This window comes from Erinaceus europaeus, chromosome X (assembly GCF_950295315.1).
Source record: "Erinaceus europaeus chromosome X, mEriEur2.1, whole genome shotgun sequence".
NCBI classification, from domain to species: Eukaryota; Metazoa; Chordata; class Mammalia; order Eulipotyphla; family Erinaceidae; genus Erinaceus; species Erinaceus europaeus.
Window position 1 is genome coordinate 99,893,725 of NC_080185.1, and position 22,280 is coordinate 99,916,004.

A 22,280-nucleotide genomic window follows, 5' to 3' on the forward strand; every position below is an offset into this window, starting at 1 on the left:
TGAGTTTAGCTTAGCTCGTCTTAGATTGTGCTGCGTCCTGCATGAATAAAGAGATACTGCCTACAGCTCAACTATGAGTCCCTGGTCTTCTGTTACCTGCCTGTGAAGCCAGCCCGGCGAAAACAACCTAACCCGTCGAAAACGACAATATGCATGGCCCTGGTTTGAGCCTGACCCCCACCAGACTGAAGGAAGCTTTGGTGGTATAGTCTCTCTCTCTGCCTCTCTCTCTCTTTAAAAAATTATTAGTTATTTAATATTGCTTTACAAAATTATAAGATTCTAGGGGTATAAATTTATATCTTTCCCACCACCAGAGTTCTGTGTCCCCATTCCCTCCTTTGGAAACTGAAATATTTCTCCCAAGATCACATGTATGGGTCGACTATTATTTCTATAACTATTTCTATAACTGGTATATTTATATATATTTGCTCATTTTTCTATGGTTTTGCCTTCTCTTCCTTTCTAAGTCATACCTACTACTTCTGAGTGTCCCTTCCCCCCCCCCTTTCTTCTCTTTCAGCGTCCTGATAGAATTGGAGGTCAGAGCCCCGGTCATCTTCCTGTAACATATACCCCTCTGGGAGTATGGACCAAGTTCTTTATGGTTCAGTATGGTTCCGTAGCCCCCATGTCCACTTGGTCGATTCCAAATTATATTCCTCCATGAGGATAATTTCTGGAACCATCCGTTCCACCCCGGTTCCATGGCTGCCAGTTCTTAGCAACATCGCCCTGCCAGATATTCGTCAGGATGCGGCATCATCTAAGTTCATTTCCCACGTCTACGCTCGACCGGACCTGCCAATATACGCGGATATCTTCGCCCACCCTGTCCAACGCTTGACGTCTCGTCACCCAATCTGGTCCCCTACGCCTACACTGAACTTCTCTGTTCCAGACTCTTGGAAACAGAGTTGGCAGTCAGCTGAGGTAAAGAACAAACACCTCATCACAGACCCCTGCAAGCGTCAACCCGGCTTTGACCTGGCACGTTATGACTGGGCCCTCCTCAATCGCTATCGAACAGGCCATGGCCGGTGCGCCGCTATGTTCCATCGCTGGGGAGCCAGAGACGACCCGAACTGCCCCTGCGGCTACAGACAGACTATGACCCACATAGTCAACGACTGCCACCTCTCCAGATTCAAAGGAGGTCTCGAAACTTTACATCAGGCTCAACCTGATGCTGTTGACTGGCTACAGAAGAAGGGCAAATGCTACAAGAAGAAGAAGTGGGGTAGGGCTCTGGAGAGGTGAGGTTTCAGTACACATAGGTAAGGTCATCTGACCAGGGATTTCAGGATGAAATCATAGTAGTATCTGCAACTTGGTAGCTGAAATGCAGTAAAATATGAAGCAGAACAAAATATTTAATGAACAGGAACCATAAAGTAGGGTTGGAGCAGATGTGAATAGGGACTTTAGGGTGGATAGAAGCTAGAAAGTCTATTTTTAGGTATGTTCGTAGGGGCCCACAACTGTGGTAATTTTTGATGGACCTTGATAGATAACCTGCAGATGGATTAAAAAATAGTATTAGGTTTAAGGGGTCTGGTCTCAAGTTAGGGAGGAAATACACCTAGGATTTTAGTTGGGTCTAAGCTAACTTTGAGTTTTACTGCCTTTACTTGTTTGGTGATCTAATCAAGGCTTTCATAGAGACAAAAATTGTCCTTTAGTTGATAAATATTTTTTTCAGTTGGCAAAAATGTATGCAGTTTCTTCTAAATATTATCAGAGGTTGATAATAATGTTGATTGTCTCAAAAGAGCTTAAAAGATGTCTCTTACTTTCTTTTGTGTAATTAATTTAATAATAAAGTGATGGAGGGAAGTGATGCAGGGGTTAGAAGAGGAGGGTGTATAAGCACATTTTAAAATTATAATATTTATTTATGTTCCCTTTTGTTGCCCTTGTTGTTTTATTGTTGTTGTAGTTATCGTTGTTATTGATGTCGCTGTTGGATAGAGCAGAGAGAAATGGAGAGAAGAGGGGAAGACACAGGGGGAGAGAAAGATAGACACCTGCAGACGTGCTTCACCGCCTGTGAAGTGACTCCCCTGAAGGTGGGGAGCCAGAGCTCAAACTGGGATCCTTGATGCTGGTTCTTGTGCTTCAATCCACGTGCGCTTAACCCACCGAGCTACCACGTGACTCCCTCTAAGCATAGTTTTTTTACTATTTTATTACTAATTTATATACTTTATTTTATTACTATTACTTTATTAATATTTGATTAGAAAATCTATGGTACCTTCTTTAGACCTTTCTACTAGATTGCTGAGCTAGTTTTAAATCTAACCACAAGGACTATTAAGCACTTTTATTTTTGCATTACAAGTTGCCCCTAATTTATAGAATATATGTATACATATACCCAATCCTCCTCGGTGCTAGCCTATATCTAGGATCTGTAACTTTGCTAGAGAAAGCTCCATCTGAAATGGAACAAGGTAATCCCATGTGTTAGGAAAGGTCTCACCAGATTATTGGGGTTGGAATGTTGACATCTCAGGCTTGGGCTCTCTAGATACAATCCAAAGCAAAAAGGCACTGGTGGCATAACTGCCTCTTTTATCTGAAAATGTAATAAATAAACAGTGAAAGTTATAAACACAAACTAGAGGCCTTTATTTGCTTAAGAACACAGTAATTTTATTGATAGAAATGCCATGGATGAAAAAGGCTGGAATAATGTTGTCCAAGGTGATATAATAATGTGGTAGCCCATAACTATAAGGAAAGCAGTCCAGGCTCTGTTCTGTTAGTCATCCAGGTTAAGATTGTGAAAGAAGTATTCTGCCAGGTCGTCTTCTGGGGCCCTCAAATTTCTCTGGTTAATGAGAGAGTCACCCAACTGTTGGGTGGACTTGACTTGATCATGCAGATAGTGGCTTTCCAGGAAGTCACACAGTAAGGCATCATTCATGTTGGTGGCCAGTTGATGCAGATTGGATAGGTTCTGGTTAACATGCTTCTCTAGGCTAAGAGCGAAATTTATGGCTTTTGGTGCACTCTCCCAGTCTTCACACACTTGGATGTCAGGGCAGTTGATGTGCACTCCGTGCTGGTTCTTCAACTGAATCAACTTCTCAGCATGTGATCTCTGCTCTCTGGACAGGCGCAGGAAGAACTGGGCAAAGTCTCTCATGGCCACATCATCGCGATTGAAATAGTAACTCATGGACAGATAGACACAGGAGGCGTAACACTCTAAGTTGATCTGCATGTTAATGGCAGACTCGCTGTGGGGCGCTCGTGGTGGTGGCAGTGGTGGTGGCGGCGGTGGCGGCTGGGCTGCCATGGCTGCCTGAAGCAATCCAAGGGTAAGGCTGAGGTGGTGCTGAAGGAAGGGAGCAAATAGAAAGAGGTTAAGTGCAAGGCAGAGAAGTGTGTACTCAAGGAGACCTGTGGAAGATGGCAGCTGGATGATGAGAGCAGAAGTGTGGGTTGTTAGGTGGAGAGGGTTCTGTTTGAGAGTGGAATGCAGTTGGGGGAGCAATATTTTCTATGGTGGAGGTGCAGGGCACGTGCTCAGTGCTCCATGTTCCATCAGAGCCTGCGCTAAGTAGGCGACTCACTGAGCACGTGGCCATCTACAAAGTTTTTAAGTTAAAAAATATTTTTACTATCTTTATTTATTGGATAGAGACAGCCAGAAATTGAGAGGGTAGGAAGAGAGAGAAATAGACTTCCAACACAGTCTTACCACTCACATGCAAAGCTTTCCCTCTGCAGGACGGACGGACCTGGGACTTTGATCCGGGTCCTTGCGCATAATAACATATGTGCTCAACCAAGTGCGCCACCAGCTGGCCCCGAGTTTAAAACTTTTACTATTTCTGTTCTCTAAGGTCTTTATCTTGTTCTTTGATTAACTCCTTTTGTGGCACTATATCCTCATTTTAAATATCCACTGTCTTCCTTAAAGTTATGATATTTTCTTGAATTCTTTGGTAAAATCTCCTTCCAATTGTACTATTACAAAACACTTTTCAAAGATCAAAGAAGGCATATTCCTAAATAAATACTTTCTATAAGGCCAATATTTATTTACAAATGTGTCCTCTTTGATCTCTTGAAAGCTTTTTGTAGTAGGACACATGTTCTTCATTTATAGTTTTGGAGAACTCCTCGAATTCAATGGTTTCCACTGCTTGCAATGCTAGGTCCTGCCCAAAAGGACTCTGATAGACCTGTATGGAAAAGCTTTAGAAGCTCTTTAGAAGATCTGTACTAAACTTTATGGTGTTTAATACATTTTATTTTCTGTATTTTCAGTATTTTGAAAGGGAGTCTTTTGCCAATTTATTTCCCCCTTCCATACTTTTTCATGTCAGAGTATCCATATGCAGGGTGGGAATCAGAGTGAGTCCTTTATACCTTTGCCTTCCTTTATCAGAAGACTGTGAGAAGTAGCTCAAGGTGGAATCAGGACTAGGTTTCCTGAATTATAAACAAAAAGTCTTCCAGGGGTATTTATTTATTTATTTATTTTCCAAAGCTCACCGGTACCAAATGGAAGCATCACCACAGAAAATTGTCTCACTACAACTCACTGCCAGGCTTAAGCTTAGGGTAGCATATTCAAAAAGTTTCTTTCTGGATTCTAGCTGTACTTGACAAGTAAAAAAGCTACTTGTTTTCTAAGGTGACATGTTAGGCGTTTTGCAAAAGGGATTCCCAATGGCACAGTATAGAGGAGCAGTCTCCCTTCAAGCATAAGTCACAGGAAGGATCTCATATGTAACTGGAGAGTATTAACAAAAGTGCTAGTGATGATGGCGAGTAGTATGGCTAACACATAAAGCAGTCAGCCAGGTCTGCTCTAAGAGATTCAGATACAATAACTCCTTCCATCTTAACAGGAGCCTAGTGGCTTGGTGCTTTTATTATTACCTTTTTGTTTTGCTTTTTGTTTCTTGGAGCCAGGGAGTAAACCCAGAGCCTCTTTCACACAGAGCATGCACTCTGCCACTGAGCTACATTCTTGTCCCGGTAGCCTTATTTTAAACCTGAAGAAACTGGAGGACAGAGAAATTAAAGAACTAACTAAGTTCACTTGAGTGAGTAGCTAAGCTGTAGTGTGAACCAAACAATCTATAGGAAAACATGACAGCAAACTGCATCTCTAAGCAGGTTAGTAGGAAGGCCCATCATTGAGCTGGCAATTTCAAGTACTCATTCACAGATTTTTGTTTTGTACTTTTTCTTATGCTCATATGTAGGGGATGGACACATACACACACACATACATACACACACACACACACACACACACAAGAGGTTTTCAAAGCTAGTAGAGAAATAAACATGTGTAAGGTCAGGGAGATAGTACAGTGGTTATGCAAAAGACATTCATGCCTGAGGCTCTGAGTTCCCAGGTTCAATATTCAGCATCACCAAAAGCCAGAGCTGAGTAGTGCTCTGGTAAATTAAAACAAATAATAAAATTAGCAAAGATGTACAGTTTTCAACTATTTACTTATATAAACAAAACAAAAATAAAAACAACAGAGAAGAGATATCTGGGGGAGATATAATTTGACAAAGAAGAATAAAAATGAATTCAAATTTGTTGGAAACTAAACTTAAAATCCATAATTCTCATTCTAAAGAAAATATTGAAATACAGGCATAGAAAATACAAGAAAGATCCCCAGGGCTCCTTCTTAAGGAATCTTCTTTTAACTGGGAAATGGTTCCTTCCTACCAAAAGGCAGTAAAACAAGGTGAAAGACTAACTCCTCTTTACATCTTGAAAGGAGAAACTAGAGGCCACACAAACTAGGAACAGGCTGATTTGAGGTTACTAGATACGTACCAGGTGGCCAGTCTGAAATGTGGTAATTAGATAAAGGTGGAGTCCTCTGGAGGGTCCACACCCCACCCAGTTCTCTAAATGGTTCTTCAGGGTTGGAGGCCAGAGAAATACTATACAAGGTCGGGCACAGGGCTTAGATTCAAATCCCAGCATCACATGGGTGATGCTATTGCAGTGGGGCATCTTCTAGTGCTTGTGGTGTCTTCCCTTCTCTCTGTCTCTCTGAAATGAGAAAGCAGTCCAGAGACTTGAGCTGACTATGCTCATTGAAGTAAGCAGTGAAAGACAACTGCCATATGGTTTGGATGATTTCACTCATATGTGGAATATAAAGAATGTAAACACAAACTTGCAAAAAAAAATGCTGCTAAGCTGCCTCAAAGACTTTGTGAACACTATAGTAGTTATGGGGATGAAGGAAGGAGTGTGTGCACAGGGGTGGTAGGTGCAGTGTGGAACTATACTCCTGCAATTTTATGTTATTGTAAGCCATCATTAATAATAATAAAAAAAACAAATCAGGGCTGGTGAAATAGTTCAGTTGGGTAGTGTACTGGTTTGCCATTTATGTGACTCAGGTTCGAATCCAGCCTCCACTGCACTGAAGGAAGATTTAGTGCTGTGATCTTTCTTTCCTATCATTCTTTCTTATCCTCTCCCTCTCCCTCCCTCTCTCTCCTCCAGTGAAACCATACAAGAGTCCCTGGCATCATCATCCTCACAAGTTATTTACTCTAGACTTAGACCTGACTATACCATACTCTCTCCATACTCTTTGTGGTGAGGTTACTCAGTGTCATCACCTCAATATCATCTGCAGGCTTATGTCTTCCCGATGAATACATAGCAAAACTGCAACTGAGATGCTCAGGTTCAAACACCAGAACTTATTTTAGATGATTTCCCTTGTTTCTCAGACCCATCAATAAGTCATGATACCTTGTTCCAGATCCACAGTGGAATAGGTCCATGTCTCTTACTTTCTAAGTCACCACCACAGGTCAAACTCCCTTTGTCTCTCACCTGGACCAGCTACAGTAGCCCCTCAACTGGTCTCCCAGTTTCGACTCCTCTCACCCATCTATTTTTTTTCCCTCTAGGGTTATCACTGGGGCTCAGTGCCTGCACTACAAATCCACTGCTCCTGGCAGCCAAGTTTCCTCCCTGCAGATGGGGAGCGGGGGCTGGAACCCAGATCCTTGTGCATTGTCTTCCTTTTCAGACTATGTATACTTAACCTGGTGTGCCACCACCTACCACTCCTTCCCCCCCCCCCCCCGTCTATTCTTCACAACGCTCTGTCAGTCACACTAACTGAACATTCAGGAGGACTTTTACTTTATGTTCAATATTACACATTTGATGGGTGGGGGTAGATAGCATAATGGTTATGTAAAGAGACTTTCATGCCTGAGGCTCCAAAGTCCCAGGTTCAATCCCTCATACCACCATAAGCCAGAGCTGAACAGTGCGCTGGTTAAAAAAAAAAAAAAATCACACATTTGACCTTCGCTTTGACCTCTCAACCTTCCTGTGTTTTTGGGTTCCATGTTACTGTAATGGAGGAGTTGGTACAATTGAAAGAAAAACCTGTATTTGGATATTTTTTAAGGACTATGCAGCAGGGTGACCTGGGAAATCTCTCCCTTATCTATGGGAAAGCCAGTCAAAGGCTCAATGATTATTACCGTCTCCTTGAGTGAAGTTGTCAAAGAGGTACTCACTCTCTCATACCCACTTGTAAGATCCCTGTGTTGCTAACCAAATATTAACATTTGCTTATTTTAGTAAACTAAAAGATTTTAGGCAAGGCTGAAGACTTCCTTTATATTAATCTCTCTCCAGTCCCCATTTTACATTTTTCTTTGAGGAAACCATTGTCATATAATTGCATACTGTATTAAAAACATACTTTTTCTATTTATTTTCTCTGTGAATCATTTTATTAGGAAGATAATGGTTTACAGAGCAGATGGTGACAAAGAGGTACAGCTTCTTATTTCCTAGTGATAAGTCCCTGAGAAACACTATCACCCCCAACTTTCCATCATGTTGTGACAGGAAAATTACTAATTATTTAACTGGAAATTAGGCAGGAGTTTCCCAGCCTATCTTACAAAGACCAGAATACTGCCAGCTATAAGTAGGCCAGCTATATATGAAGCCACCCAAAATCACCCAGGAAGGACCTAAGAACAAAATGTAAGATAGAACTCATAATCTGGTATATTCTGCCAAGACCAACCAATTTATCACACACCTGTCATACCCAGGAAATAACTAAGCTTTAAGTAAATGTCAGCTGGCTTATTGATAAGGAACAAAGCCTACTGGTCAATTATTGCAGGTGGAGCAGGGACAGAGAGGAGAAACATGTGTCCATAGATGACTCTGCTTCATTATAATGAATTGCCACTGTGATTTTTGTCTCCCCATCTGCTGTGAGTTTTTCCATGAATTATGGGTAAGCAGATGCACACAGTACTGTTGATCATTTGAGCACAAACCTATCAATGAGGTAATCTCAAAACTCCTCCCAAACTTTAAAACATAGTCTTGTATTTTGGGGCTCATTTCCTTTCTGTTGTCATTCCATGAGTATCTTTGCTTACTAACACTGCAATTCAACTTTGCTTCAAACTTCTGTGTGTCAATTTTCAATTCTTTGTGGACAGTCTGAAGGACTCAAGTAGCTGCAGTTCCTAAGCCTGTAACAATGTACCATGACCCCAACACACTCTCCACCCCTTACTTACCCCTCCCTCCCCCAGAGCCCTTAGCTTTGGTACATAAAATATACTTTAACCTTAAGTACACATCCAATACAACAGGATCTCAGCAGCTATCCCACCACCTGTTCTACTGGTATTCACAGTTTATAAGGGAAATATTAACTTTGCCTTTTCTGGGATTCAATAGGATACCTTCTGCCACCAACTCTGGAGATCCTAAGCCAAATGTGGATGGGGTTTGGGTGTGTGGACACTCATCTGTTTATAACTTAGAAAGTGAAGAATTTCGCACACACATATCAAAGAGAAACTTACTGATGCTTGAACCAAATGAGTTTATTGGAAGAAATGGCAAAACTGGAAAATTAAACTGAAGTGAACGTTTTGCCAGGGCAAATTGATAATGCCTCATGCCCATGAGGAAGGCAATGCAGGCTTAGTTCTTGGTGCTGTCATTCAGGGTGAGGTTATCCAATAAGTATACTGCTATGCCCATATCCCGGCTCCCCAACTTGTGCTGCATGGTGATAAGGTCGCCCAACTCTTTGAGGGACTGTACTTGCTGGTTCACCAAGTGACGCCTCAGGAAGTCACACAGGTAGACATCAGGGGCTTCACTGGCTATCCGGTAGAGGGTGCATAGGCTCTCGTTCATGCCCTTCTCCAGGCTCATCGTTAAATTCAAGACCTTTCTGCTGCTGTCCCATTCGTTACGGTCGGGCTTCTGGATATCGCCTTGTCTGACTACGCCTCCGCGCGTGGTCTGCAGCTCCATAAGCTTCTCAGCTTGCTCCCTGGCCTTGCTGGAGAGACACAGTATGGATTTGGAGTAGCGCTTCAGAGCCACGTCCTCGCGGTCCAAGAAGTAGGCCATGGACAGGTAGATATAGTAGTTGTGCAGCGCCAAGTTGATGTGCTGGTTGATTGCGTTCTCGCATTTTGGGTTGCATTTATGGTGCACCTGTGCGTGCTGTGGGCTCTCCATGGCTTCTGGGTGGCGGGCACAGGAGACCAGGAGGCTCTGCAGGCAAAGATGCCCAGAGGCGCGTCTTGGGCCTTCCCAGGCTGGGGACCAGGGACGCTAGAGGAGCGGACTCCTGACCACTGGCAGCTCTGTGGTGAGGCAGGAAACAGCAGCCTGAAATGGAGTGCCTTTGCAGGGGGGTGAAAAACCCTTTGGAGGAGGAGGGGCAGCGGGAGGAGCGTCCCTTTTGGACGGGCCCTAGCTCCAGGGAGCACCTGTTGGAGGCTCCTTCTGTTCTTGCGCGAGGCCCAGCTGTGCTGAGCACCTGGCACCTATTGAAGCCTTGATTTATCCAATCATGTTTCTAATAGTTTGCAAGATCTTTCTCTTGTCCTTCCTTCACTGCTTTTGCATCCTCTTACTTGATAAACTCATTTTCTTCCTTGTAACTGTTCAAGTTGTCGTTTCCTGTATTGTATCTGATCACCCCCAGTTCCATTTGTTTCCCAGGATCTTACAGTTTCCTCAAATATCTGGCAAGCATTTGTTCAATTTCACTTAGGTATGAAAGACTCATTGGGTCAGTATCATGCATCTGATCTGCAGTGTGACCAACACCCCCCATTCCACTACAGGCTTCTAGTAATTGGAGGGCAGAGTGTGTCTTACTCATTGTTTTTTCCTTCGGGACTTCATGGTATGAAACTGGCAGCTTGAATAGGAACCTTCCCTATTGACCAAATAAACGTGGTATCCCTGGTTTCTGAAGCATGTTTTCCCTTTCTCTGTCTGTGTGTCCAGTTGGTTCCATTTTGTGCAGATCTGCAGCTGTATTAAACTCTGATATGCAGTTTGGGGAAGGTAAAAGAGGTAAAATACCACAGGCACTGGGAATAGTGTATTCCTTGTGCAGGCACAAAGCTCCAACAATAACCCTGGTTAGAATAAACACTAAATTAAATTAAACATGTATATGAAACTAAACAAATACATTTATGAGAATTACCACAAACCAGACTGAAGCACAACTGGAAATGTTCCTACACATTGGTGGTTATAATATTCAAACTTAATGAATTTATAGCGTTCTTTAGGAAGCACTGTGTAATCCTGATACTTTCTGGCAAATTAGCTATGAGGATAGTCATTCATTTTTCTATTTGTAGAAAACCAATTTTACTTCTGTGCAAGTTGAGTGTCAAAGTGAAACTTTTTGCTGTGAGTTGCTATCGTTGATCTGATGGCCAAACAGTGAAAGATGTTCTGATTTTATGGAACAAGAAGTTTGACTCCCCAGTGCACACAGAAGACCACACTAATCCAGGACTTGTGCTTGACTGTGCTGTTGTCTAATGCTACTTAGGTTAGTGATTGCAGAGCCATTTCTTGAGCTTCTATGGCCAGTGCTGGTTTAAGGAGTGACTTCCAAGGTGAGGCACAGGTTCCTGATCCTGTGCTCAAGGAGATGACTCCACTCCAGGAAGTAGACTTCAGCCAGTAGTATAGCAGTGCTGCCTCCTGGAGAGTCTGGAAAGTTCTGACCAGGTTTACCAGGTTTTCCAAAACCAAAGTCAACATCAATTTCAGACCTGGTAGGCCTAGAAAAGAGCTGTAGTAAGCTAGTCCAGAGATGAGTACATTAAAATGGTGGATGATGAAGGAACTATGAAGTGTGCCAGGGGAGAGGTAAGTTCATTTGCCAGCTGTTGAGGTGTCTTTAGGTCTATCTTTGCATTTTGTTCCACTGATGAAGATGGACCTTAAGAGGGCACACAAAATACTAGTCATATTGTTAGAGTGTAGGTTTCTTTTTCTTTGTTTGTTTGAACTTTAAATAGGACTCAATCAAGGCAGAGGTTGATGCAAGTTAGTGTCTATGGTGAGTGACCTGATCTGCAGCTTGGTAGGGAGGGGCTAACTGGGAGACACACCTCATTTTTTTTACACTAAAGGCCTTACACAGCTGCGTGGCCTCATAGACTGACAGGATGGTATGACACTTTTCTCATAAAAGCAGATACAAAACAGGAGGAAGAAATAAGATGCCACTAAATAAGCAAGAGATTTAGTTTATCTGTTAGCAAGTGTCAGATTTTATGGTCATATGCCTCTCCTTCTTTATACATATTTTGTAAAGGGGTTGCAGGTGGCAGAGTATTAAACAGGAGTGGGTATGGCATCCCTTATTGATTAATCTGAATTGATAGACAAATGTCAAGGGCTTTTCACCATATGCCATAAAAATTTGGTTCCTTTTGAGAAGTTGGTTACTGGTTTGACCATAGACTTTCCATGGTCCAGTACAGAATTCAGTTGTAGATGATATATCCAACATTCAGTCAGGTTTGAAGTAGCCAGACAAGTTCTTATTGAAGTATTGTGTTTCCAGACCTGACAATGACTCAGAGCTGTAAGGGTTTAAAGAATTTAAAATTACATGGGCCATTGAGATAGCTCACCTGGGAGGGCACCTGCTATACTATGTGAGAAACTCATGTTCAAACCCCTAGTAGACCACATGGGAGTATTGTGACCCTGGGTGCTATAGTGTTTCTCCCTCTTAAAAAACAGAATCAGAATTACAAAGGAATACAGAGCTGAAGTCATTAAATGAATGTTTCAAAATATAACAAGTAGGGGGTCAGGTGTTAGGGGTCAACATATAACAAGTAGGGGGTCATGTGGTGTGAAGCGCAAGGACTGGTGTAAGGATCCTGGTTCGAGGCCCCGGCTCCCCACCTGCGGGGTCGGGGGCGCTTCACAGGCAGTGAAGTAGGTCTGCAGGTGTCTATCTTTCTCTCGCCCTCTCTGTCTTCCCCTCCTCTCTCCATTACTCTCTGTCCTATCCAACAATGACATCAATAACAACAACAATAGTAACTACAACAACAATAAAAAGGGCAGCAAAGTGAACAAATAAATAAATATTAAAAATATATAACAAGTATATGGCTGGGGTGATAGAATAATGGTTCTGCAAAAGGCTTCCATGCCTGAGATTCCAAGGTCCCAAATTCAACTCCTTTTTTTCCCCCAGAGTACTGCTCAGCTCTGGCTTATGGTGATGCGGGGGATTGAACCTGGGACCTTGGAGCCTCAGGCATGAGAGTCTCTTTGTATAACTATTATGCTGTCTATCCCTGCCCTAATGTTTAGTTCCTATAACTATCCTAAGCCAGAGCTGAGTAGTACTTTGCTCAGTCTGTCTGCCTATCTATCTATCTATCAATAATCTTTACTTCTCTACTTTACTCTCTAATTAAAATATTTTGAAAAGAGAATAAATAAAGCAATATGTTCTTGCCCTAGTTTTAACTCTAATGATTAACAGTGAGAGCAGAAATTAGGTTACTAAAAATTATGATAGTATTGGATAATTTTGCCTTGGCAGAAACACTGAATATGGATTCTCTCATGTAGAACAAAAATAATAACACATACTTGATCAATTACTAGCAAGAGTCTGAAAATATTGCGCTAGCACGATATTGGGAGGAGAGCCTAACTATTCTACAGTAACATGGGGATACTTGTACCTATGGATTATTAAAGGGATTTCACTCTTTGGGATGATGATAACATCACCCCAGAACTCATTCTTAACCTGGGTCCCGCGGCAAAGAAGTGGCTCGCTTCATTCCTGTCCCACATCTTGGAATCTGAGTCTATGCCCAAAGTTTGGCATCGTGCGAAGGTTATAGCGGTTTTGAAACCAAAGAAAGACCCAACACTGGCCACCAGCTATAGACCAATTTCTCTCCTCTCCGTGTGTTACAAACTCCGTGAGAGGCTGCTTCTGTCACGTATTTCTCATCTTACAGAGAAATTCCTATCACCCGCACAAGCTGGTTTCCGCCCAGGAAGATCTACCTGCGAACAAGCCCTGGCCCTCTCAACTTACATTGAAAATGGATTCCAGAAGAATTTAAAGACGGGTGCTGTCTTTGTTGATCTCACAGCAGCCTATGACACGGTCTGGCACCGTGGTCTCCTAGTCAAGATCTCAAGATGCCTGCCTCCATGGGTGGCCAACACTATATCGTTTCTTCTCCAAAACAGAAGATTCCGGGTGCATCTGGGTGACAAGTCTAGCAGATGGAGACCTGTCTCAAGTGGCCTCCCCCAGGGCTCTGTTCTGGCTCCTACGCTATTTAATATTTACATCAATGACCTCTCAGAAACTTCTTCAAGGAAGTTCATCTACGCCGATGACATCTGCTGTGCAACTCAGGCATCCAAGTTCGACATCCTCGAGGAAACACTCACGAAAGACATGTCTCTGATATCTGATTACTGTAAAAAATGGCGACTAATCCCTAGCACTGCAAAAATGGTATCATCTGTTTTCCATCTACACCATGCCTCGGCCTCGCGTGAGCTTAATGTGCAGCTTGGCGATACGAGAATCCGGAATGAAGCCCAGCCAGTCTATCTTGGCGTTACTCTCGATCGCACTCTGTCATTTCACGAACATCTCATAAAATCTGCAGCAAAGGTGGGCACGAGGAATCACATCATTGCAAGACTGGCCAGCTCCTCATGGGGCGCGAGCGCTTCCACACTACGATCATCATCTCTGGCATTATGCTGTCCCACTGCAGAATACTGTGCCCCAGTATGGTTCCGTAGCCCCCATGTCCACTTGGTCGACTCCAAATTATATTCCTCCATGAGGATAATTTCTGGAACCATCTGTTCCACCCCGTTCCATGGCTGCCAGTTCTTAGCAACATCGCCCCGCCAGATATTCGTCGGGATGTGGCATCATCTAAGTTCATTTCTCACATCTACGCTCGACCGGACCTGCCAATATACGCGGATATCTTCGCCCACCCTGTCCAACGCTTGACGTCTTGTCACCCAATCTGGTCCCCTATGCCTACACTGAACTTCTCTGTTCCAGTCTCTTGGAAACAGAGTTGGCAGTCAGCTGAGGTAAAAAACAGACACCTCATCACAGACCCCTGCAAGCGTCAACCCGGCTTTGACCTAGCACGTTATGATTGGGCCTTCCTCAATCGCTATCGAACAGGCCATGGCCGGTGCGCCGCTATGTTCCATCGCTGGGGAGCCAGAGACGACCCGAACTGCCCCTGCGGCTACAGACAGACTATGACCCACATAGTCAACGACTGCCACCTCTCCAGATTCAAAGGAGGTCTCGAAACTTTACATCAGGCTCAACCTGACGCTGTTGACTGGCTACGGAAGAAGGGCAAACGCTAGAAGAAGAACTCTTTGGGAAATCAGTGTTACAGGTGACATGATTTAGGCCTTGAGGTAGGACACAAAGAAGCATAAGGAAGCAGAGAACTATCATAAAATAAACAAAAAGCCAAGTGTTAAAAGTAAAGGCAAGGGGGTCAGGCAGTAGCGCAAAAGGTTAAGTGCACATGGCACGAAATGCAAGGACCAGCATAAGGACCCAGTTGGAGCCCCTGGCTCCCCACCTGCAGGGTGGGGTCACATCACAAGTGGTGAAGCAGGTCTGCAGGTGTCTATTTTTCTCTCCCCCTCTGTCTTCCCCTCCTCTCTCGATTTCTTTCTGTCCTGCCCAACAACAACAACAGCAATAACAACAACAATAATAACAACAACGATAAACAACAAGGGCAACAAAAGGGAAAAAATAGCCTCCAGGAGCAGTGGATTCGTAGTCCAGGCACTGAGCCCCAGCAATATCACTGGAGGCAAAAAAATAAAAGTAAAGGCAACGAACCCTTCATCATTTCACTGACTCGTCCTTCTGTAGTAGTGGTCCTGCTTAGCACATTTTCCACTGAATCTTTGATTTTATTCACTGTGTTTTTAAATATTCATCATCTACATTTGAATATGTTTTGTAGCTTCAGCCTCTTAGGTAAAGAACCCCTTGTTTTCTTTCTCATTTTTATTCTGGGTGCCTTTCAAGTAGATCATGTATTTTCTTTTTTTTTAATTTTTTTAAATCTTTATTAGATAAGAGACAGCCAGAAATGGAGAGGGAAGGGGGTGACAGAGGGAGAGAGAGAGACAGAGAGAGACACCTGCATCCCTGCTTCACCACTTGTGAAGCATTCCCCCTGCAGGTGGGGACCAGGGGCTTGAACCTGGGTCCTTGCACATTGTAGCATGTGCGCTCAACCAGGTGCGCCACCACCCGGCCCCGGATCATGTATTTTCTTCATAATAATTTTTTAAATATTTATTTCCTTTTGTTGCCCTTGTTATTTTATTGTTGTAGTTATTATTGTTGTTATTGATGTCATTTTTGTTGGATAGGACAGAGTAATGGAAAGAGGAGGAAAAGACAGAGGGGGAGAGAGAGATAGATAACTGCATACCTGCTTCACCACCTGTGAAGCTGGGGGCTCGAACTGGGATCCTTATGCTGGTCCTTGCACTTCGCACCACCTGTGCTTAACCCGCTGCGCTACTGCCCAACTCCCCATAATAATGATTTTAAGTTAACTGTTAGACTCCCCATTTCTGTGTTGTTAAGACTGACTTTTGCTATTTTATTTTGTTGCAGCATGGGTAGTGCTTCACCACTCTGGGATGACTTTTTCAGTTAGAGACAGGAACAGAGAGGAGATTCCATAGTACTGAAGCTTCTTCCTGTATGATGGTGGCCTGACTCAAACCAGCATAGTGCACTTAAAAGGGCAGCACTATGTTAGTGAGCTATTTTGCTGCTCCTTGAATATTCTTTATCATTCATTCTGTACCAGCATTAACCATTTTAGAATTTGTTTTGTTTATCTAGTAGGGAACATTGTGCTGCTGCCTTTGGGGTTTATTTTATTTTCAGGACCTCAAGCTTGAGTGGTGATGAGTCACCATCCTGTGGGGAGGGTGTCAGCCTTGGTATAAAATCCTTTCCTGTCCCCTCTATCTTTGTGACCAGACCCTTTCACTATCCAAGTGTTGAATTTTTCGTCTTAGGTCTCCACTCCAAGCCCAGCCATTGGTGCCTGAAGCTAGGAGTTTTGCAGTGGGAAAGAAAGAAAGAAAGAAAGAAAGAAGAAAAATGAAAGAAGGGAGGGAGAGAGAGGAAGGAAGGAAGGATAGAAGGAAGGAAGGAAAAAGGAGGGAAGTGTAGGGAATGGAGGAGGGAGGGAGAGAAAGAAAGAAAGCAGTGTGTATGTCCTATATGATGACCTAGGACATCTCCGTATCACACTTCCTGCTACCACAGGGCGAACTTGACAAGGAAGTACTCTGTCAAGCTGGTTTCCAAGGTTTCTTGCTAACTAGAATCAACACATTTTCGTCATTATAATAAACTAAGTTTTCAGGTAAAATTTAAGAACCTGCTATTATTATTTCTTGGATCCTCCTAACTCATTCTTGAAAGGCAAATGCATATATGGTTTTTTTTCCGGCCATGTTTTCGACTTTTACTATTTACCCGGTCCCAAACCAGCACCCCACCCCACTTTTTTTTTTTTAATTATGTCTAAGGGAAAGATCGACTTTGGGTTTTCCAGGGTTCCTTCCATGTTATGCCATCTCCCCATCCCAGAGACCTCAAGCTGCATGTAGATGGGGGCATAGGTGGGAAGAGAGACCCTGATACCTGTTTAAAACAGAAGGTTTGGAGTTCACATACATAGTCAAGGGCCTTTATGTTTTTAGAAACCAATAATTTTCTTAGGAAAAATTGCAAACCTGGAAGAACAAAGGGAAATGAATGTTATGAAAAAAGGAAATGTTGAAATAGGCATCCTGTGCATAGGACAGGCATTGCGATCTCAGTTCTTGTCGCTGTCACCCAGGGTAAGGCTGTCAAAGAGGAACCCCTCCAGGCTGGATTTCAGGGCCTCCGAATCCTGCAGGGTGTTGAGATGGTTGTCCAACTCTGATGGGCTAGATGTGCAGGTGCAGGTGCAGGTGCAGGCAGTAGCGCCCCGGGAAGTTATGCATGTGGGCATCTTTCCACTCAGTGGCAGTAGACTATGACCCACATAGTCAGCGACTGCCACCTCTCCAGATTCAAAGGAGGTCTCGAAACTTTGCATCAGGCTCAACCTGACGCTGTTGACTGGCTACGGAAGAAGGGCAAACGCTAGAAGAAGAAGTGCCTGCGGCTCAGGCTCCTCTGCAGGTCGCCGACCTATAGGCTGTTGTCCCCGTTGTTTCCAGGTGGGCTTCCTGACGAGGCCACGGATGGACTCGCCCTGCATGGATTCTGCAGCTGCATTGTCCTGTCCGTGTGCTTCGTCCCTTCTGCGCTGCCACTGGAAGTCTCGCGAGAAGTGTGTCAAGGCCAGTGTCCCGCGGGAAGAGGACGCGGTGGTCAGTTGCTGCGGGCTGAGCTGGCTGTTGCGGAGCCCTCGCCCTCGCCCTCGCCCTCACGTGGCGCCCTGGCCACCGCTTCCAGGGAACCATGGCGGCGGAGGCAGCAGTGGAGCATGGGGAAAGTGGAAGGAGACCAAGTAAAGCAGAGTGGCCGCTGCGATGGAGGCCGGGCCTCCAGGACGCGCAGAGGCTGAACAAGGCCTAGAAACCCGTGGGGGCGGGTGGGGACATGGCAGGGGCTGAGGGGGACATGGCGAGAGGCTGAACAAGGCCTAGAAACCCGTGGGGGCGGGCGGGGACATGGCGGGGGCTGAGGGGACATGGCGAGCGGTTGGAGTGGACATGGTGGGAGGCTGCAGGGGACATGGCGAGGGCTGGGGAGGACATGGCGAAGGGTTGGAGGGGACATGGGGCTGCAGGAGATATGGCGGGGGTCGCAGGGGACATGGCGAGGGGTTGGAAGGACTAGAGGGCTCCCAGGAGGGCTGGCTGTGCCCACATGCAGCTTCCGGCCTTGTTTCCGGGTTGCCAGACTTGTTTACTAGCACATCGCACAGACAGCGGGCAGAAGCGGCCGGTGGCGTGTGTGCAACTGGGGGTTGAGCGAGCGGCGCCGGCCGGCCGCGAGTGCGCATGTCTGCAGGTGGCGCTTGCGTCTGCGCAGCCCACTTGCTTGCCCTCCGGCCCGCTGGTCGCTGGTCCCTGCGCCCAGCCTGATCTCACTTGGCCACTCCCCTAATCAACACAATTGCGGCCATTTTCAATGACTTGCCTGCCTGGATCCTGTGAGCAACTTGACTGATTGGCATCCTAGTGCACTTGCCTGCTTAGAAATTGACAGTTCCAGGGGCTGGGCAGTGGCGCACCAGGTTAAGCCCTCATAGTACTAAGCGCAATGATCCCGGGAAGGATGATGGTTCGAGCCCCCGCTCCCCACCTACAGCGGGGACGCCTCACGAGCAGCGAACCAGGTCTGCAGGTGTCTTTCTCCCCCTCCCCTCTCAATTTCTGTCTTATCGAATTAAAAGAAAAAAGAAAAGGAAAAAAGCAAAGAAAAAAAGGGGGGCTGTCGGGAGTGGTAGATGCGTAGTGCTAACACCGAGCCCCAACAGTAACCCTGGAGGCAAATAATAAATGAAAAATTATAAAATCAATAAAATTGAGGCAATTGACAATACTTCCGTGACCACCCTGGTTAATGTTTACTCCCCAAACGCTCAGCTGGAGGGCAGCTGACCTCGGCGACTTCTACATCCACTCCAGCTGCCACCTGGCTTAGGTCCTCCACCTCACTCTCTCCAGGGCCCTTGACTTTCTCCTGATCCCTGCCTCCATGGTCCCGGTGACTCCTTCTCCCTTTCTGTCACTCTAGTGGAGCCTGTTCTTCACTCCCTTTACTCTCTCTTTCAGCAAAGGCCTGGAGGCACTTTCCTTCTGCCCTGGTGGACAAGTTCAGCCATCTCCTCTCTGCAGCTCCAGATTTGCTGACCTCTGCACCTGGCTTTTCTCACGCTCAGGTAAGTACAGACTTCTCTCTATCCAGGCAGAAAAGGCTTAGGTGTGTGTATGTCACTCTGTCCCAACTATGAATCCACTGCTCCTGGTGGCCATTGTTTGTTTTTTTCTATTTTATTGGAGAGGACAGAGAAATTAAGAGGCATGGGGAGAGATAGGAAGAGAGAGAGAGAGACCTGCAAACCTGCTTTGCCACCTATGAAGCATCCCCTGTGCAGGTAGGAAGCCCGAGGCCTGAACTCGGATCCTTGAATGAGTCCTTGCGCTTAGTACTACTATGTGTCCACCAACCCCCAAGGTGTTTTTTTTCTTTTTAAAAAATTATTTCATTATCTTTATTTATTGCGTTGAGATAGTCAGAAATCGAGAGGGAAGGGGGATATAGAGAGGGAGAGATAGAGAAACACCTGCAGCACTGCTTCACCACTGGCAAAGCTTGAACCTGAGTCCTTGTGCATTGTAACATGTGCGCTCAATCAGGTGCACCACCACCCGGCCCCCAAAGGTGATTTTTCAGTGCGATTATGTTTTGTGGAACTGAGCTTCAGTGTCAAGGAATGCCACTGAAAATGCCTCTCTCATTGGTTGATTCAGGTATTTATTAATGACATGATATAGCCCTTGCACCAGTCCAATGTGAGTGTTTTCTATATTTTGGATATTAATCCCTTATCTATATATGATTTGCATTTTTTCCTCTCATTCAGGAGGTTATCTTTTGGTCCTTTGCTATACAGAAGCTTTTTAGGATGATGATGTCCCACTTGCTTACTTTTATTTTATATTTAAGAGTATAAAGATATTTCAAAATGCCTTTGTTTTTAAGGTCAAATCCCAAATGTTATCAGACTGATGTCAAGAAACTTACAACCTGTGGTTTTCTTTAAGCAGTTCATGGTTGCAGGTCATATGATCAAGTTTTTTTTTTTTTTTTTTTTTTTACCAGAGCACTGTTCAGCTCTGGTTTATGGTGGTGCAGGGGATTGAACCTGGGACTTTGGAGCCTCAGGCAAGAGAGTCTATTTGCATAACCATTATGCTATCTGCCCTCTGCCATGTTCAAGATTTTTATCTAGGGACTTGGTGGTGGCACAATTCTTAGAGTACAGATAAGATGTCCCAGTTGCAGGGACTTGGGTTCAAACCCACAGTCCCTACCTGAAGGGGGAAAGCTTCATGAGCAGTGAACTAGTGCTGCAAGTGTCTCTCCTTCTCTTACCCTCTTGATCTCCCTTTTCCTCTCAATTTCTCTTGGTCACTATCCAATAAATAAATAAGTAAATATAAAAAAGCTTTTATCAAATTTAAAGTGATTTTAGTGTATGGTCAAAAATAGTCATGTTCTTTTGTATGTGACTGTCCAGTATTCCCAATATCATTTATTTACATATTTTTCTCTGCTGTATGCTCTTTCTTCATTGTCATAAAATAATTAGCCATACATAGAAGGGGTTGTCTCTTGAGAGCTTGTTTGGATGTTGTAGCAGGGGAACGCAGCTATCCGTATATCTTTGACTGAAGACGGGCCCATCTCTGTTTGGGGAAGCTCATCCTCTTGGACAGAGTGCACAGTGTGGGAAGGACGCACATGGAGCAGTGAGGGGGGAAGGGGACACTGCTAGCCAGCCAGATCAGCAGAATCACCCTGGCTATCAATGGGGTGACAGATGTTGCGGCCAGATCGCCCCCACATCCGGGGTTATCTCTTGAATCTCTGTTATTTCTCATGATCAATGTGTCAGTTATTATGCCAGTAGCGTAGTTTTGTTTACATTAGCCTTGTAGTATAGCTTGAAATAGAGAAGATGGGGGGCGGTGGAACACTTGGTTAAGTGCACACATTACAGTGCGCCAGGACCCAGGTTCAAGCACCTGGTTCCCACCAGTATGAGGAAAGCTTCACCAGTGTTGAAGCAGAACTGCAGCATGCGCTCGCGCTCGCGCTCTCTCTCTCTCTCTCTCCCCTCCCCTCCCTCCCCTCCCCTCCCCCTCCTCCATTCTCAGTTTCTTTCTATATCTATCCAGTAATAAATAAATAAATACAAATATAAAAAATGATCAAGAAGTTGGTACTTCCAGCATTTCTTCTTTTGCAGTATGTCCTATCCAACAACAAAGCAACGTCAACAATGGCAATAATAACCACAACGAGGCTGCAACAACTAGGGCAACAAAAAAGGGGGAAAAATGGCCTCCAGGAGCGGTGGATTCATGGTGCAGGCACCGAGCCCAGCAATAACCCTGGAGGGAAAAAAAAAAACAAAAAAACTTATAGTTGTATACATCACTATTTAATCAATATGAAAAGGGGGAAACGGATTGAATGTCTTAAACTTTTTAATGCATAGACTTCAGTTTTGAGTATATATTCCTTTAATCTAAGCACTTAAGTTCTCATTAGTAAACTGATTAAATTTTAACACTGGGCTTAAATTGTTAATGCATTTCTAGCAATAACTTTTAAATATATTAAATCACTTATAATCTTAGATGAGGGAGACCAGAAGCAACCAGTCTTGTCAGTATATAAGATGGAGTTATTTGTAAATAGCTTTAAATTATATAAATCATGGTAAGGTCTTACATGGTACAGTAAATCTTAACTATAGGATTTTCAAAATAAACCGAGTTCCCAAATAACTTGATAATAATAATAATTATCTATTGCCTTCTTAAACTGAAGAATTCTCTGTAAAATCCATATTTCTCCCAATCCTGAAACCTCTGGTGCTTTGCTCATTTTCCTTATGTTTCCTTTGATATATGCCATTTGATACTACATCTGCTGATCTCAACCAGTGAAAGCAGGTACTTTTTAAAGAGAATGATAGAGAGAGAGAGAGAAGAGAAGAGAAGAGAAGAGAAGAGAAGAGAAGAGAGACCATAGCACCATAGCTTCACCACTTGTGAAACCTCTCCTTTTCATGATTCTCCGGTGTGATGGTTGAGGAACTCAAAC

General features: G+C 44.2%; 2 protein-coding genes across 2 annotated transcripts; both read right to left on the reverse strand.

Annotated features, from left to right (window-relative positions):
• Positions 1-2,770: 2,770 nt before the first annotated feature.
• LOC103113662 (ferritin heavy chain-like) lies at positions 2,771-3,310 on the reverse strand. The gene has a single exon (XM_060182675.1). It carries the CDS (start codon positions 3,308-3,310, stop codon positions 2,771-2,773), a length of 540 nt encoding a protein of 179 aa, XP_060038658.1.
• A 5,688-nt stretch (positions 3,311-8,998) lies between these two features.
• LOC103113661 (ferritin heavy chain-like) lies at positions 8,999-9,547 on the reverse strand. Its single transcript, XM_060182677.1, has one exon. It carries the CDS (start codon positions 9,545-9,547, stop codon positions 8,999-9,001), a length of 549 nt encoding a protein of 182 aa, XP_060038660.1.
• Positions 9,548-22,280: the final 12,733 nt, after the last annotated feature.